Source organism: Moschus berezovskii, chromosome 1, assembly GCF_049115385.1.
Source record: "Moschus berezovskii isolate FMDL1 chromosome 1, NW_MosBer_1.0, whole genome shotgun sequence".
Classification (NCBI taxonomy): domain Eukaryota; kingdom Metazoa; phylum Chordata; class Mammalia; order Artiodactyla; family Moschidae; genus Moschus; species Moschus berezovskii.
Genome location: NC_142460.1, coordinates 66,490,338 through 66,508,821, shown reverse-complemented (window position 1 = coordinate 66,508,821; position 18,484 = coordinate 66,490,338). Strand labels below are relative to the sequence as shown.

General features: G+C 36.7%; 1 protein-coding gene across 5 annotated transcripts in view; it reads left to right on the top strand.

Moving 5' to 3' along the window:
* SENP7 (SUMO specific peptidase 7) overlaps nucleotides 1-18,484 on the top strand; it is a 139,065-nt gene that overhangs the window by 76,652 nt on the left and 43,929 nt on the right. For 4 of the 5 annotated variants that reach the window (XM_088836661.1, XM_088836659.1, XM_088836660.1 and 1 more), the window contains 4 exons: nucleotides 192-304; nucleotides 14,612-14,793; nucleotides 16,751-17,090; nucleotides 17,924-18,081. In XM_088836661.1, the coding sequence (XP_088692787.1) occupies nucleotides 192-304; nucleotides 14,612-14,793; nucleotides 16,751-17,090; nucleotides 17,924-18,081 (793 nt within the window). Of the gene's footprint in view, nucleotides 1-191; nucleotides 313-14,611; nucleotides 14,794-16,750; nucleotides 17,091-17,923; nucleotides 18,082-18,484 lie in introns of those variants that run through there. The other variant, XM_088836663.1, reaches the window with a different exon arrangement.

Below are 18,484 nucleotides of genomic sequence, written 5' to 3'. Positions count from 1 at the left end.
TAAAGATAGAATAGGAATGAGAACTTATTTCTCAAATCATAGTTTAATATTCTTTCTACTGTTCAGAACACACTCTCTGCTGTATAAGACTTTATTTGTGATCTGTTATTTTTATCTTGAATATATGCCAACTGGCTTCTAAATTTATTTTTGCTTAGAAGAATTGAGTATAATTTTATTTTGTTTTGCAGGAGTTCACAATCAAATAAGACAGACAATAATTATGCAAAGCAGATTTCTTACACTAAAGAAAAACAAAGAGATGACGATGGCATTTCTTTTATGTCTGATACTCAGCCTAAAGGTTTGTGAACCACAGAAAACTGTTCCCATTGGAATTTTTGTTTGTTGTATTTAGTAGTATTTGAGTTATGACTATTTTTATCCATGAAAGTAGAGAGATTTTTTTAGCAACACAAAGAAAATTCCTAAATTTACTATTTGTATCCTACAGTGTACATCTCTTGATTTATTTACTAAATCTGGAAGTTAAATTTGAATATTATTTCTTGTCATTTTTTTGTTGGGGCTGGGCATATAGCTATAAAGTTATAATGTTAATTTTTCTATTTCTAAATATTACTTTTATGAAAGTGAAAATGTTCATCACTGAATCATGTCCGACTCTTTGCAACTTCACAGACTGTAATCGGCCAGGCTCCTCAGTCCATGGAATTCTCCAGGTGAAAATACTGGAGTGGGTTGCCATGCCCTTCTCCAGGGCATCTTCTTGACCCAGGGACTGAACTTGGGTCTCCTGCGTTAGTAGGCAGATTCTTTACCGTCTGAGCCATGGATGTGTCTAATCATTGATATTACTGCTAACTCTGTTATTATTATTGGCGTCCCACTGGCTATCCTCCTAGTATGAAATATATTCTTATTTTTTAAAATTTATTTATTTTTAATGTGAGGACATTTGCTTTACATTGTGTTGGTTTCTGCTGTACATCAACATGAATCAGCCATAGGTACCTTCTTTATTCATTAGAATTTTTCTCATCTCTAGGAGGATTCTAGTACAAGTCACTTTTAGCAAATTTAAAGGTAAATACATCCCAGACTTCTAAATATTCATTGTAGGCCTCCTTGCCTGTAGGATTAATGAACTGACTTCTTTTTGTCTCTTTTTAAAAGGACTTTTAAATAATTTAATATAATAATTTTCACCAAAACCAATTTATATACTAGTCAGGTGTGAAACTAACACTTTCAAGGGTCTCTTTGATTATTGATAGCTTCACACTAGTTGAAATATTTTGTTTTTTGAATGATTTTATAAATTATTCACAATAAAAGGTTGTCCTTTAATGATACTATGTAAAAATTTTTTGTATTTCATTTGGAACTCAGTTGTTTTCACATTTTAAATACTGTTTTTCATAGAAGAGAAAACTTACAAGGAAACTAATATCTTTGATGTATACAAGAAACCAGCTGTAACTCTTTTGAGGGCAGTCTCTAGAGAAAGTATTATGACTGTAGATGTAATCTTTCAATTGATTACTAAATACGATCTGAATGTAATGGAGGGCTTTTTTTTTTTTTTTTTACAAATTGTCCTTTTCCTAGAAATAATAATCCTTACTTACAGTATAAAAATAATAGTGGATTTGTATTTGTGAAAGTGGGCTCAATTCAGATACTATCAAAACACTGTTAAACCTTCATTGCTTTCCTTGGTAGAATAGGAAGAGTTAAATAAAAAGCTTTCTAATTTATGTCTTTCAGTATTCCTTCAAAGTAACAGAATTCTAGACTTACAGCAGGGAAAAATGAATGAGAAAAGAATCACTATATAGTTTCTTAGTATCCCTGAAGGTTCTCCTCTTAGGTAAAGTGTTTTTAAGAAAGTTAGCTATTGAAACATTATTAAAACTCACAGTATTTTCATTCTATAGATAATTGTGTCTAATACCAATTATTTAACAAAAGCCTATAAATTAATGGGTGTTCTGAATTAAATCCCAGAAGTTTTTTCTTCCAGCTGTTTATAATTGACAGCACTGTATAAGTTTAAGGTGAATAGTGTAATGATTTCACTTATATATATCATGAAATGATTATCACAGTGAGTATAGTCAACATCCATTTATTCACATAGATAAAAAATTAAATAGAAAAAAGTTTTCCTTATGATGAGAACTCAGGATTTACTCTAACAACTTTCATATATAACATACAGCAGTGTTAACTTTATTTGTCATGTTATACATTATGTCCTTAGAACTTATTTATTTTATAATAGGAATTTTGTACATGTTGACTGCCTTCATTCAATTCTTCCTCCCCCTGTCTCTGATAACCACAAATCTTGTCTCATTTTCTGATTTTGTTTTTGAATTATAATTGATCTATACAACACTGTATTAGTTCCTGTTCCACAGCATAGTGATTCAGTATTTCTGTACATTTAAAATAATCACCATGATAAGTCTAGTTATGATCTATCATATACAAACATTGTGGTTTAGTCACTAAGTCGTGTCTGACTCTTGTGACCCCATGGTCTGCAGCCTGCCATGCGCCTCTACCCATGGGATTCTCCAGGCAAGAATACTGGAGTGGGTTGCCATTTCCTTCTTCAGTGGCTCTTCCTGACCCAGGAATCAAACCCAGGTCTCCTGCATTGCAGGCAGGTTCTTTACCAACTGAGCTATTCCCCTAGGTATACCTTTATTTTGTAGTGCCTTAAGTTTGCCTTGTAAAACGTGCTTGTATGAATATAATACATTGTAAATATAACATTCTTTTGTTTATAGGAATTTATTAGCTGTTTAATTTTATATGGTAAAATTATTTATATATAAATAACTTTATATTTGCAAGTTAAATATATATATATATATATATTTTCAGGTAGAGTCCTGTTTTTTAAAATAATGTCTGACTCTATCTAATATTTATTCCAGTTTGCCATGAGATTGTCTTGACTGATTTCAGTTAGTGAACTGCTCGGAGGAAAACTGCTATATAATAGAGTTTTTCCAAGCCTTGGTTCTTTCATCATTTTTTAAAAATTTTTATATTTTATGTTGGAGTATAGTTGATTAACCATGTTGTGTTAGTTTCAGGTGTACAACAAGGCAATTCAGTTATACATGTGTCTAAATATACATGTGTCTTTTTCAAATTATTTTCCCAATTAGGTTGTTACAGAATATTGAGCATAGTTCCCTGTGCTATACAGCAGTCCTTGGTTATCTACTTTAAATACAGAAGTGTGTACATGTCAGCTCCAAATTCTATTACTGTTTCCTCCTACCCTTTCCCCCGGTAACCATAGTTCTCTAAATCTGTGAGTCTGTTTCTATTTTGTAAATAAGTTCATTTGTATCATTCTTTATAAGACTCTGCACGTAAGCAATATCATATGATATTTCTCTTTCTCTGACTTACTTCACTCAGTATGATAATCACCAGGTCCATCCATGTTCCTGCGAATGGCATTATGTTATTCTTTCTAATGGCTGAGCAATATTCCATTGTATATATGTACCATATCTTTATCCATTCTTATGTTGATGGCCATTAGATTGCTTCCATATCATGGTTATTATTAACAGTGCTGCAATGAACATTAAGGTGTGTGTATCCTTTCGGAGCATGTTTTTCCCTGGATATATGGCCAGGAGTAGGATTACAGGATCATATGGAAGCTCTATTTCTGCAAACTTCCATACTCTTATCGATAGTGACTGCACCAATTTACATTCCCACCAAACATGTAGGAGGGTCCCCTTTTCTTCACACCCTCTCTAGCATTTATTGTTTGTATATTTTTTGATGATAGCCATTTTGACTGGTGTGAGGTGATATATATCATTATAGTTTTGATTTGCATTTCTCTCAAATCCTAAAAGATGCTTCTGCTAAAGTGCTGCACTCAATATGCCAGCAAATTTGGAAAACTGAGCAGTGGCCCCAGGACTGGAAAAGGTCAGTTTTCATTCCAGTCCAAGAAAGGCAATGCCAAAGAATGCTGAAACTACCACACAATTGCACTCATCTCACAGGCTAGTAATGCTCAAAATTCTCCAAGCCAGGCTTTAGCAATACTTGAACCATGAACTACCAGATATTCAAGCTGGATTTGGAAAAGTCAGAGGAACCAGAGATCAAATTGCCAACATCTGTTGGATCATCAAAGAGTAAGAGAGTTCCAGTAAAACATCTGCTTGTGCTTTAAAACCTTTGACTGTGTGGATCACAACAAACTGTGGAAACTTCTTAAAGGGAAAACAAGACCACCTGACCTGCCTCCTGAGAAATCTGTATGCAGGTCAAGAAGCAACAGTTAGAATAGGACATGGAACAACAGACTGGTTTCAAATAGGAAAAGGAGTACGTCGAGGCTGTATATTGTGATCCTGCTTATTCAGCTTATATGCAGAGTACCTCATGAGAAATGCTGGGCTGGATGAAGCACAAGCTGGAGTCAAGATTGCCGGGAGAAATATCAATGACCTCAGATACACAGATGACACCACCCTTATGGCAGAAAGCGAAGAAGAACTAAAGAACCTCTTGATTGAAGTGAAACAGGAGAGTGAAAAATTTGGCTTAAAACTCAACATTCAGAAAACTAAGTTCATGGCATCCTGTCCCATCACTTCATGACAAATGGATAGGGAAACAGTGGAAACAGTAGCTGTCTTTATTTTTCTGGGCTCCAAAATCACTGCGGATGGTGATTGTAGCCCTGAAATTAAAAGACGCTTGCTGCTTGAAAGGAAAGTTATGACTAACCTAGACAGCATATTAAAAAGCAGAGACATTACTTTGCCAACCAAGGTCCATCTAGTCAAGGCTATGGTTTTTCCAGTGGTCATATGTGGATGTGAGAGTTGGACTGTGAAGAAAGCTGATCGCTGAAGAATTGATGCTTTTGAACTGTGGTGCTGGAGAAGACTCTTGAGAGTCCCTTGGACTGCAAGGAGATCCAACCTGTCCATCCTAAAGAAGATCAGTTCTGGTGTTCATTTGAGGGACTGATGTTGAAGATGAAGCTCCAATATTTTTGGCCACCTGATGCAGAGAGCTGACTCGTGGAAAAGACCCTGATGCTGGGAAAGACTGAGGGTTGGAAGAGAAGGGGACAACAGAGGATGAGATGGTTGGATGGCATCACCGACACAATGGACGTGGATTTGGGTGGACTCCGGTAGTTGGTGATGGACAGGGAAGCATGGCATGCTCTGGTTCATGGGGTCACAAAGAGTTGGACACAACTGAGCGATTGAACTGAACTGAACTGAGTCAACATATTAAAAAACAAAGACGTTACTTTGCTGACAAATGTCCGTCTAGTCAAAGCTATGGTTTTTTCAGTAATAATGTTTGGATGTGAGAGTTGGACTATAAAGAAAGCTGAGTGCCAAAGAATTGATGCTGTTGAACTGTTGTGTTGGAGGAGACTCTTGAGAGTCCCTTGGACTGCAAGGAGATCCAACCAGTCCATCCTAAAGGAGATCAGTCCTGAATATTCATTGGAAGTGCTGATGCTGAAGCTGAAACTCCAATACTTTGGCCACCTGATGCAAAAAACTGACTCATTGGAAAAGACCCTGATGCTGAGAAAGATTGAAGGTGGGAGGAGAAGGGTATGACAGAGGATGAGAAGGTTTGATGGCATCACCGACTCGATGGACATGAGTTTGAGTAAGCTCTGAGTGTTGGTGAGGGACCAGAAGGCCTGGTATGCTGCAGTTCATGGGGTTGCAAATAGTCGGATTCGACTGAGCGACTGAACTGAACTGAATTAATTAGTGATGTTGAACATCTTTTCATGTGCCTCTTGGCCATCTTTATATCTTCTTTGGAGAAGTATCTGTTTGATCTTCTGCCCATTTTTGATGGGGTTGTTTGTTTTTTCTGATATTAAGTCACGTGAGCTGTTTGTAAAATTTGGAGACTAATCCCTTGTTGGTCACATCATTTCAATTGCTTTCTCCCATGGTTTGGATTGTCTTTTCATGTATTTATGATTCCTTAACTGTACAAACGGAGAAGGCAATGGCAAGCCACTCCAGTACTCTTGCCTAGAAAATCCCATGGACGGAGGAGCCTGGTAGGCTGTAGTCCATGGGGTCGCTACGAGTCAGACACGACTGAGCGACTTCACTTTCACTTTTCTCTTTCACACACTGGAGAAGGAAATGGCAACCCACTCCAGTGTTCTTGCCTGGAGAATCCCAGGGATGGGGGAGCCTGGTGGGCTTCCGTCTATGGGGTCACACAGAGTCGGACACGACTGAAGTGACTTAGCAGCAGCAACTGTACAAAAATATTTAGTTTAGTTCTCATTTGTTCATTTTTATTTTTATTTCCATTATTCTTAGAGATAAATAAAAAATACATTGCTGCAGTTTTTGTCAGAGTGTTTTGCCAATGTTTTCCTCTAAGAGTTTTATAGTGTGTGGTTTCACATTTAGGTCTTTAATCTATGTTAAGCTTATTTTCGTGTATGGTTTTAAAGAATTTTCAAATTTCATGTAGCTGTCCAGTTTTCCTAGCACCATTTATTGAAGAGACTGGTTTTTCTCCTTTTTATATTCTTGCCTTCTTTGTCATAGATTAACTGACCATAGATGCATGGGTTTGTCTCTGGGCTTTTCATTCCATTCCATTCATCTGTTTTTCTGTCTTTGTGCCTATACCCTACGGTGTGGATAACTGTGCTTTGAAGTGTATAGTCTGAAGGCAGGGAGCATTATCTCTTTAGCTTCATTTTTCTTTCTCAAGATTGCTTTGGCTATTCAGGGCGTTTTGTGTCTCAATACAAATTTTAAGATTTATAAGAAATGCCATTGATAATTTGATACAGATTGTATTGAATCTGTAGATTGCCTTTGGTAGTAAAGTCATTTTGACAATATTGATTCTTTCAGTCCAAATACATGATATATATTTCCATCTGTTTGTGTCATTTTTGATTTTTTTCATGAGTGTCTTAACAGGTTATAGAGTACAGGTCTTGGTTTGTTTATTCCAAGGTATTTTATTCTTTTTGATGTAATGGTGAATGGGATTGTTTTCTTAATTTCTCTTTCTGATCTCTCATGTTTAGTGTATAGCAATGCAGTGGATTTCTTGTATTAATTTGTAACCTGCAGCTTTACCAAATTAATTGATGAGCTCCAGTAGTTTCCTGGTAGTATCTTTAGGATTTTATATGTATAGTATCATGTCATCTGCAAACAGTGACAATTTAATTTCTTTTCCAATTTGGATTCCTTTTACTTCGTTTTCGTCTCTGATTGCTATAGCTCGGACTTCCAAAACTATGTTGAATAAATGTGGTGAGAGTGGACATCCTCATCTTGTTTTGATCTCAGAGAAAATGCTTTTAGCTTTTCACTATTGAGTATGATGTTAACTGTAGGTTTGTTTCTACAAACAGCAGGTTTGTAGGCCTTTATTATGTTGCCCACTTTCTGGAGAGTTTTTATTATAAATGGGTGTTGACTTTTGTCAAAAGCTTTTCTTATGAAAAGCTTTTTGGATGATCATACAGCTTTTATTCTTCAGTTTGTCAGTGTGGTGTAGCACACTGATTTGTGGATTTTGAAAAAATTCTTGCATCCCTAGAATAAATCCCATGTGATAATGGTGTATGCACCTTTAATGTTTTCTTGAATTTGGATTGCTAGTATTTTGTTCAGGATTTCTATGTCTGTGTTCATCAGTGATATTGGCCTGTAATTTTCTTATTTTGTGTGATGTCTTTTTCTGGTTTTGATAGCAGGATGATGGTGGCTTGAGAGAATTTGTTTGAGAGTTTTCCTTCCACTGCAGTTTTAGGGAACAGTTTCAGAAGGCTAGGTGTTAGCTTTTTCCTCAGTGTTTGATAGAACTCAATTCTGAAGCCATCTCGTCTTGGGCTTTTATTTTTGGGGAGTTTGTAAGTCATAGTTTGAATTTTGATGCTTGTAATTGGTCTGTTAATATTTTCTTTGTCTTGATGGTTCAGTCATGAAAGATTGTACCTTTCTAAGAATTTTTCCATTTCTTCCAGCTTGTTTTATTGACATACAGCTATGAACCTTTGTATTTCTGTGATATTAGTTGTTAACTTCTTTTTCATTTCTGATTTTATTGATTTGAGTCTTTTATGTCGGTAACTCTGGGTAAAGTTTTATTAATTTTGTTTATTTTTCAAAGAACTAACATTTAGTTTCATTGATCTTTAGTATTGTTTTCTTTGGCTCTATTTTGCTTATATCTGCTCTGGTCTGTATGAGTTCTTTCCTTCTACTAACCTTAGATTTTGCTTGTTGTTCTTTCTCTAGTCACTTCAGGTGTAAGCTTAGGTTGTTTATTTGAGATTTTGCTTCCTGAGGTAAGATTATATTGCTATAAACTTCCCTCTTAGAAATACTTTTGCTGCATCTCAATAGATTTTGGATCATTGTGCTTTTGTTTTGTCTTTAGGTATTTGATAGCCTCTTTGATTTTTCCTAAGGGATTTTTGCCCACAGTAATAGATACAATGGTCATCTGAATTAAATTCACCCATTCCAGATCATTTTAGTTCACTGGTTCCTGAAATGTTGATGTTCACTCTCACCATCTCCTGTTTGACCACTTCCAGTTCACCTTGATTCATGGACCTAACGTTCCAGGTTCTATGCAATATTGTTCTTCACAGCATCGGAATTTATTTCATCACCAGTCACATCCACAACTGGGATTCGTTTTTGCTTTGGCTCCATCTCTTCATTCTTTCTGGAGTTATTTCTCTACTCTTCTCCAGTAGCATATTGGACACCTACCAACTTGGGGAGTTCATCTTTCAGTGTCATATCTTTTTGCCTTTTCATACTGTTCCTGGCAAGAATCCCTTAGAAGAAATGGAGTAGCCCTCATAGTCAACAAAAGAGTCCAAAATGCAGTACTTGAGCACAGTCTCAAAAATGACAGAATGATCTCTGTTTGTTTCCAAGGCAAACCATTCAGTGTCACAGTAATACAAGTCTGTGCTCCACTTAGAGTCTTCTCTAGTTGCTCAGATGGTAAAAAGTTTGCCTACAAATTGGGAAACCCGGGTTAGATCCATGGGTCGGGAAGATCCTCTGGAGAAGGGAATGGCAAACCAACTAGTATTCTTACCTGGAAAATCCCATGGATGGAGGGACCTGGTGAGCCCTAATCCATGGAGTTGCAATGAGACAAACATGACTGAGCAAATAACACACAATCGAAGTCTATGCCCCAACTGCTAGTGCCGAAGAAGCTGAAGTCTAACGGTTCTATGATGACCTAAAAGAACTTCTAGAACTAACACCAAAAAGATATTTCTTTTTCATCATAGGGGACTGGAATGCAAAAGTAGGAAGTCAAGAGATACCTGGAATAACAGGCAAATTTGGCCTTGGAGTATAAAATGAATCAGGGAAAAGGCTAACAGAGTTTTTCCAAGAGAATGCACTGGTCATAGCAAACACCCTCTTTCAACAACACAAGAGATGACTCTACACATGGATCTCACCAGATGGTCAGTACTGAAATCAGATTGAGTTTATTCTTTGCAGCCGAAGATGCAGAAGCTCTATACAGTAAAAAACAACAAGATTGGGAGCTGACTGTGGCTCAGATCATAAACTCCTTATTGCAAAATTCAGACAGAAATGAAGAAAGTAGGGAAAACCGCTGGAACATTCAGGTATAACCTAAGTCAAATCCTTTACGATTATACAGTAGAAGCGACAAATAGATTCAAGGGATTAGATCTGATAGAGTGCCTGAAGAACTATGGACAGAGGTTTGTGACACTGTACAGGAGGCAATGATCAAGACCATCCCCAAGCAAAACAAATACAAAAATGCAAAATGGTTGTCTGAGGAGGCCTTACAAATAGCTGAGAAAAGAAGAGAAGCTGAAGGCAAAGGAGGAAAGGAAAGCTATAGCCATCTGAATGCAGAGTTTCAGAGACTAGCAAGAAAGCCTTCCTCAGTGATCAGTGGAAAGAAATAGAGGAAAACAATAGAATGGGGAAGACTAGAGATCTCTTCAAGAAAATTAGAGATACCGAGGGAACATTTCATGGGCACAATAAAGGACAGAAACGGTATGGATGTAACAGAAGCTGAAGATATTAAGAAAAAATGTCAAGAATACACAGAAGAACTGTACCAAAAAGATCTTCATGACCTAGATAACCATGGTGGTGTGATCACTCACCTAGAGCCAGACCTCCTGGAGTGCAAAGTCAAGTGGGCCTTAAAGCATCACTACAAACAAAGGTAGTGGAGGTGATGAAATTCCAGCTGAGCTATTTCAAGTCCTAAAAGATGATGCTGTGAAAGTGTTACACTCAGTATGCCAGCAAATTTGGAAAACTCAGCAGTGGCCCCAGGACTGGAAAAGGTCAGTTTTCATTCCAATCCCAAAGAAAGGCAATGCCAAAGAATGCTCAAACTACCGCACTATTGTACTCATCTCACACACTAGTAAAGTCATGCTCAAAATTCTCCAAGTGACTCTTCAGCAGTGTGTGAACTGTGAACTTCCAGATGTTCAAGCTGGATTTAGAAAAGGCAGAGGAACCAGAGATCAGATTGCCACCATCCAATGGATCATAGAAAAATAAGAAAGTTCCAGAGAAATATTTGCTTTATTGACTATGCCAAAACCTTGGACTTTGTGGATCTCATCAAAGTGTGGAAAATTCTTCAAGAGATAGGAATACCAGACCACCTTTCCTGTCTCCTGAGAAATCTGTATGCAGGTCAAGAAGTAACAGTTAAAACCGGACATGAAACAATGGACTGGTTCCAAATTGGGAAAGGAGTATGTCAAGGGTGTGTATTATCACCCTGCTTATTTAGCCTATATGCAGAGTATATCATGTGAAATGTCCAGCTGGATGAAGCATAAGCCAGAGTCAAGACTGCCAGGAGAAATATCAATAACCACAGTTATGCAGACGCCACCACCCTTATAGCAGAAAGTGAAGAGGAACTGAGGATCCTCTTGATGAAAGTGAAAGAGGAGAGTGAAAAAGCTGGCTTAAAACTCAGCACTCAAAAAACTAAGATAATGGTGTCTGGTCCCATTACTTCATGACAAATAGATGGGGAAACAATGGAAACAGTGAGAGACTATTTTTTTGGGCTCTAAAATCACTGCAGATGGTGATTGCAGCCATGAAATTCAAAGATGCTTGCTCTATGACCTGCCTAGACAACATATTAAAAAGCAGAGACATTACTTTTCTGAGAATGGTCCATCTAGTCAAAAGTATGATTTTTCCAGTAGTCATGTATGGATGTGAGTAGGACCATAAAGATAGCTGAGCACTGAAGAATTGATGCTTTTGAACTGTAGTGTTGGAGAAGACTCTTGAGAGTCCCTTGGACTACAGGGAGATCCAGTCAGTCCATCCTAAAGGAAATCAGTCCTGGGTGTTCACTGGAAAGACTGATGCTGAAGCTGAAGCTTCAATACTTTGGCCATCTGATGTGAAGAGCTTACTCAGTGGTAAAGACCCTGATGCTGGGAAAGATTGAAGGCAGGAGGAGAAGGGGACAACAGAGGATGAGATGACTGGAGGGCATCACTGACTCGATTTATGCGAGTTTGAGCAAGCTCTGGGTGTTGGTGATAGACAGGGTAGCTGGTAGGCTGCAGACCATGTGATTGCAAAGAGTCAGACATGATTGACTGACTGAACTGGACTGAATTTCTTCAGTGTTACATTGATTGTTTAATAGCATATTTAGTCTACATGCTTGGTTTTTTAGCTTTTTTCTCATTGTTTATTTCTGGTCTCATAGTGTTCTGGTTGGAAAAGATACTTGATATGATTTTAGTGTTTTTAAATTTACTGGTGCTCTCTTTGTGGCCCAGCATGTGTTCAATGCAAAGAATATTCCATTTTCACATGAGAAGAATGTGTATTCTTCTACTTTTGGATGGAATAGTCTATAGATAGCAGTTAAGTCCACCTGGTCTAATGTGTCATTTAGAACTGCTGTTGCCAGTGTGCTTTTCCCTTTCAGTGAGTCCAAGCCTCCCCAGTAGCCCCTTCAATACTAGCAGTTAAGTCTGCCCAGTCACTGCCTTTTGACCATGGGTTCTGGTTTGCACAGACTTTGTATGAACATTTTAAGAGTGGAGTCTCCATTTCACCTAGTCCTGTGAAAAACCTGTGATCAAACTCTACTGACCTTCATAGTTAAATTCTCTGGGGACTCTTCCTTCTGTTGCTGGACCCCCAGGGTTGGAAGCCTGATGTGGGGCTCAGAATTTTCACTTCTGTGGTTAAATTGTTTTGCTCCCTTTGAGTCATCCACCTTGTAGGTATGAAATGTGAGTTTATTGTGATTGTGCCCCTCCTACCATCTCACTGAGAACTCCTTTTTGTCTTTGGATGTTGGGTATCCTTTTTTGGTAGATTCAAGCATTTTTTTTGTTGATGATTGTTGAGTGGTGATTTTGATGTTTTCGAAAGGAGGTGGTGAGCTCTTATCCAACTACTCTGCCATCTTGAGCTAATCCTGCATCGGTTTCTTTTGCTGTAGTATTTATGTTTCAAAATTATAGCTTGATCCAGTATTATATGTAGAAATTATATTTGCCTGCCTTTATAGTTTCTGTTGTTCAGTTGCTCAGCCATGTCTGACTCTGTGACTACATGGACTGCAGCATGCTGTGTTTCCCTGTCCTTCACTGTTTACAGTTTACAAAGAAAACCATTACAGTTTATAGAATTGCAAATAAAATTTGTTGTACTTTTCAAAATACCGTGTTGATCATTTGGGGGTAGTTTATTTTTCTGGGGGAAAGAGTTAAGAGTGTTGTCTTTGGAATTTGGAATACTGTTCATGGTTTACGTTTTTGGCCTCAGTTCTGTCCCTGTGCCTGCCTTTTAAGCAATGAAAAAGAAGTATTATGAATGTTAGTCATTAGATGTTTATAAAGCTAGAGTAAGAAAGCTGATCGCCGAAGAATTGATGCTTTTGAACTGTGGTGTTGGAGAAGACTCTTGAGAGTCCCTTGTACCGCAAGGAGATCCAACCAGTCCATTCTAAGGGAGATCGATCCTGGGTGTTCATTGGAAGGACTGATGCTAAAGCTGAAACTGCAATACTTTGGCCACCTCATGCGACGAGTTGACTCACTGGAAAAGACTCTGATGCTGGGAAAGGTTGGGGGCAGGAGGAGAAGGGGACGACCGAGAATGAGATGGCTGGATGGTATCACCGACTCTGTGGACATGAGTTTGAGTGAACTCCGGGAGTTGGTGATGGACAGGGAGGCCTGGTGTGCTGTGATTCATGGGGTCGCGGAGAGTCGGACACGACTGAGCGACTGAACTCAACTGAACTGAAAACTAGAGTAAGAGCAAGAATAATTGGAATAGGAGGTGGCCATTGTTGAAGAGCTTTGAGTAAATGAAGTGATCAGAACAGTCAGTGTTACATAGGTTTAAGTTTATGAATTCAAGGAAGCTGCTTTGGGATTTGCTTTGTGTGAATTCCAGGACCCTGGATGTACCAAATCCATAAGTGATTAAATCTCTTATATAAAATGGTACAATATCTGAGTTGGTACTTACATGGTATAATTCAGAAAGCAAAAAAATTCAAGATAATCTTCAGTTATTAGGATAACCTTATGTAGAACCTTTTGGAATGTATTTTATATAGTACATATATTTGATACCTGAAATACTAAGCATGTTTGATAATACTTGAAATGCATTTCAGAATAATGCTTTGTTGACTTTAAAAAGGGAGCACTTCCTCTTCTGTGATATGTAACATGTTCGTCGCTTAGTCATGTCTGACTCTTTGCAACCCCATGGGCTCCGTCAGGCTCCTCTGTCCTTGGAATTTTCCAGGCAAGAATGCTAGAGTGGGTAGCCATTTCCTTCTCCAGGGGATCTTCCTGTCCCAGGGCTGGAACCAGGGTCTCCTGCATTGCAGGCAGATTCTTTACCATCTAAGCCAACCAGGGAAGCCCCTCCTCTTCTGTAGGGTAATAGATTTATTGGAGATTTAAAATTAAAGGGTCTTGATTTTTTTTTTAAGAAATAAACTGTGAAAGTAATTGATTGCCTTATGAATGATTACATACCACAATTATCTGCTGAGGAGAGAGATTTTGGCTTCTTTTAAGAGAGCAGTGATCAGTACTCTACTGTTTCAAATTATTGTCCCCTTTCAGTTATGAAATATATGTATTAACACATTTAAAAAAGAAAACCAGTGTCTAAATTAGTTGTAATTTCTAAAATCACAGTGAATTTAAAAAACATTTAAGACACTAATTTTCAAAATTTTATTAAGACTTTTCTTTATCATAATAAAATGCAATTATAGCAAAAGGAAAATATGGTTTGGTTGCTTTGCTTTGGTTACTAATACTACATTTTAATATATTTCCTTTGTCTCATATTTTTTGTATAATGAATATTTGCTTTGTGAATGCAGTTTAAAATGGGATGTGTCTTTATATTTATCCATGTTGGTATGCTTTTTTAACAGTGGAGTTTAAAAAATCTAGCTCTGAGAGTAGTATAGCAATTTTGATGTTTTCTCTGAGCTCTTCTGAAGAGGATTCTTTATGTTCTTTTTGGCCAAAAATGTCTCTTTTGTTTTTTAGACCTCAGTAGTGGAAGTAGAGATTGTGACCGTCTTGAAGAGGGGAGTGGAAACAAGGATGATACAAATTCTGTTTCAAGAATGGAACCCACTCTGATTTCCAGGAAGAGAAAGAAAAGGCTTAGAAGTACTTTACCTGATTCTCATAATCCTACTTGTCTGTATAAGTCAGCAGAACAGACAGTAAGTAGATGTATTTAGATGTCAAAATGAATTGACTGTGACCAAATAATGTTCTCCTAGCTTTCTGTTTTTATCATCAGACTTTTTTCTTTGCCTATTTTTTGATTCTGTTTTTTTTTTTTAATACTTTAAATGCAACTTTATTTTTCTTGCAGTAATACAGTTATGGGAACAAATTTCAAATACAGTCATCACTGAGTATCTACAGTGCATTAGTTCTAGGACCTTGGACATTCCAAATCCATAGATGCTTAAATTAAATCTCTTATATTAAATGATATAATATTTGCATATAATCTGCATCTTCCTGTACGTTTTAAATCATCTCTAGACTGCTTGCAACTAATGCATTGTAAATGTTATGTAAATGAATGTGAAAAAATGTAAATGCTATGTAAATAGTGGCCTGTGCATGACAAATTCAAGTTTTGCCTTTTGTAAATCCCTAGAGTTATTTTTCTGGAAATGTTTTCCATTTGCAGTTGGTGGAACCCATAGTTGGTGGAACCTGCACATATAGAGGGCTAACTGTATTATGAACAAGTGAAAAAGTTTAAACTATTTCTCCTCTGATTCCAGCCTTTCCTTAGTGGTTTGTTGTATATCCTACAGACCTATTTCTTCTCTCTGCCTTATTTTAACCTCATAATGGTCATACTCTCTAGCCAATTGCTTTTTCACTTGGTCTGTGAAATTATTACCAGACTATTCTATCAGTCTGATAGAAGGAAATGGCAACCCACTCCAGTGTTCTTGCCTGGAGAATCCCAGGGATGGGGGAGCCTGGTGGGCTTCCGTCTATGGGGTCACACAGAGTCGGATACGACTGAAGTGACTTAGCAGCATTCTATCAGTAGTAATTTACTTCCAGTTTCTACAGACTTCTCTTTTTCCAGAGTTCAGGAAACCTGTTGTAGGAATTATAATACTTAATGCATACATTACTTAGTTTCAAAAACTTAGTATACAGTTAACAATAAAAGTGTAAGGAGATAGTTTTTTGGAGATAGCTTTTTGAGTCCTTTGCTTCACAAGGCATTTCAGGACTTTGCAGTGCCTTTGAGTTATAATTATAAACATGATTTAGGTTTATATGGTAATAGAGATGTGAGAGTTGGACTATAAAGAAAGCTGAGCGCCAAAGAATCGATGCTTTTGAACTGTGGGTTGGAGAAGACTCTTGAGAGTCCCCTGAACAGCAAGGAGATTCAACCAGTCCATCCTAAAGGAAATTGGTCCTGAATATTCATTGGAAGGACTGGTGCTGAAGCTGAAACTCCAGTACTTTGGTCACCTAATGCAAAGAACTGACTCATTTAAAAAGACCCTGATGCTGGGAAATATTGAAGGCAGGAGGAGAAGGGGACAACAGCAGATGAGATGGTTGAATGGCATCACCGACTCAATAGACATGTGTTTGAGTAGACTCCGGCAGTTGGTGATGGACAGGGAGGCCTGATGTGCTGCAGTCCATGGGGTCGCAAAGAGTCGGACACGACTGAGTGACTGAACTGAGAGATATGAAAGCAGTGATTGATTTTTGCAATTTTTCATATTGTTATCCTAAGTTTTTAATTTTTTTGCTTTTGTAACTAAAGTCACATAATGTCAAATGGCCTCTTTTTCAAAATAAAGCTGTAAAAAATGTTTCTCTTATTTAAAGTTGACTTAGATTGTGGGAGACTCTGAACCACTTGTAAATATGGGAGTTTCCTCTTCCCATTCTTTTAAAAAATATTTAGGCATCTGATTGGACAGACCAAGCTTTATATCTTTATATTAATACTTGAGAGACTTTGGCAAGAGTAATGTAGTGTGATTGTGTACTTTTCTATTCCTATAGTTATAGAAATGATATGGTATTTTTACCTTTATAGGAATTTAAACTTAAAAAAGATTCTTCGTGTTAGCTAAATTTGAAAAATGCTGATTTTCGTATGCATTTATTTATGTTCAGAAAGAACAAGAAAATGACCCAGCAGTATTCACTGAGTTGGAAAAGTCAAGTGAAAACTATCATGAGGATCCAAAACTGTTTGAAGAAGTTACACATGAATCCACAGAAAGTGATTTTGCTCAACTACCCTCACTTTGTGGTCAGGAGTTGGCTTTCAGTGCTTCTCCTCAAATGACCTCTGAATGTTCAACTATGGAAACTTTTGAGAGCTCTATTTCCTCTGATACTGTGGGGAATTCTACTCTAGTTGTGAAGAATGAGAATGAATTGGACACAATAGAAAAACCTGATTTAAGTGAACACAGTGAAGGGAACCCATCATTTATCTCTGCTGAACCAAGTAAGTAACATGAGAAGAATAAAAGCAATTAATTTTCTCTACTCTGCTTAGTTGTTTTATTTCTCCTGTCAAAGAAATTTTGCTGAGGCACTGTGTTATTTATTACATCCGTGTGGAATATATTACCTTCAGGAGAAAAAAGACTTGGGGTTTTGGGATGTCATTAATTTTGCAGTATTAATTTAGGTATAAGGAATGGAGTAGTTGGAAGCAGAAGTAAATTTTTTTTTTTTTATTAGTGTACTCATCAGTATCTCATCAGTAGTTTTTTTTTTTTTTGCACAAATCTGTAAGGACCATACTTGTCATTTTGATTGATTAAGCTGAAGTACAGAGAGTTTAAGTGCTATTTATTTATTGTCATTAATTTTGATTTTAATTTTCAAGTATTTGATACAGTTACATGGTACAAAAAAGGTTCTAAAGGATATCTAGTGACTAGTCTCCTACATTTTTCCATAGCCATTCGTTTCCTCTTCTTAGAAAAAACTAATGTAACAGAACTTAGAGTACAATTTAGAATGATGGCATTAATATATTATTAGAACTAGAATCTGTTCCTAAGTTCTCCTAATGGCTTTATCTATTTTAAAATACCTTCTTCCTCCAGAGAGTAAGGTTGCAGATAACTGCCAAATAATAGCACTGATGTGAAAACATTGTATGCAACTAGTATAAATCAGATAATGAATGACTGGCTACTTTCTAAACTGAATAAAGTTAGATTATTCAGTTCAGTGGAATTACAAAAGATATGTTGCATGAATTAGAAAATTCTCTTTTTATATGTGATTATTGTGACACATTTAAAAAAATACATTTTTCCATTTTAGTTGTTGTTTCCAGTGATGAAGAAGGACCCACTGAACATAAAAGTTCAGAAGTTCTTAAATTACAGCCTAAGCAGGATGATGCTGTTTCTCATGAAAGTGAGAGTACTTCTGAACCAGTAGTGTCAGAACTACCATTGGTTACTTGTGAGTCTGTACAGGTAATTTATTTCTGTCTTCTCACAGATTAACAGTGAAATATACACTATTGGCTAATTATTTTTTTGTTTCATCAAGCAGAATATTATGTAAAAATTACATATTTCTTAGTTTGAATTCTGAGACAACTTTTGTATTAATTTGAGGGAAGCATATAATTGTCTTTATTTTGAAGTGAAAGGCTTAATATAATTTTTCTTTTGGTCATTTTTATTTTTTCAGTGTAAATATTCTGACTCAAATATTCTCTTTTTGGGTTCTCATTGAACATTTAAGTACTTTATCAAAATATTTTCTAGAATGAAATACTTTCTGATATTTGTGTAGTCTTGTAGTACAAGGGCTACTTGGAATTATTCCTTTTCCTCACATGCTATTAAAAAAGTATGATATAGAGGAAAGAAC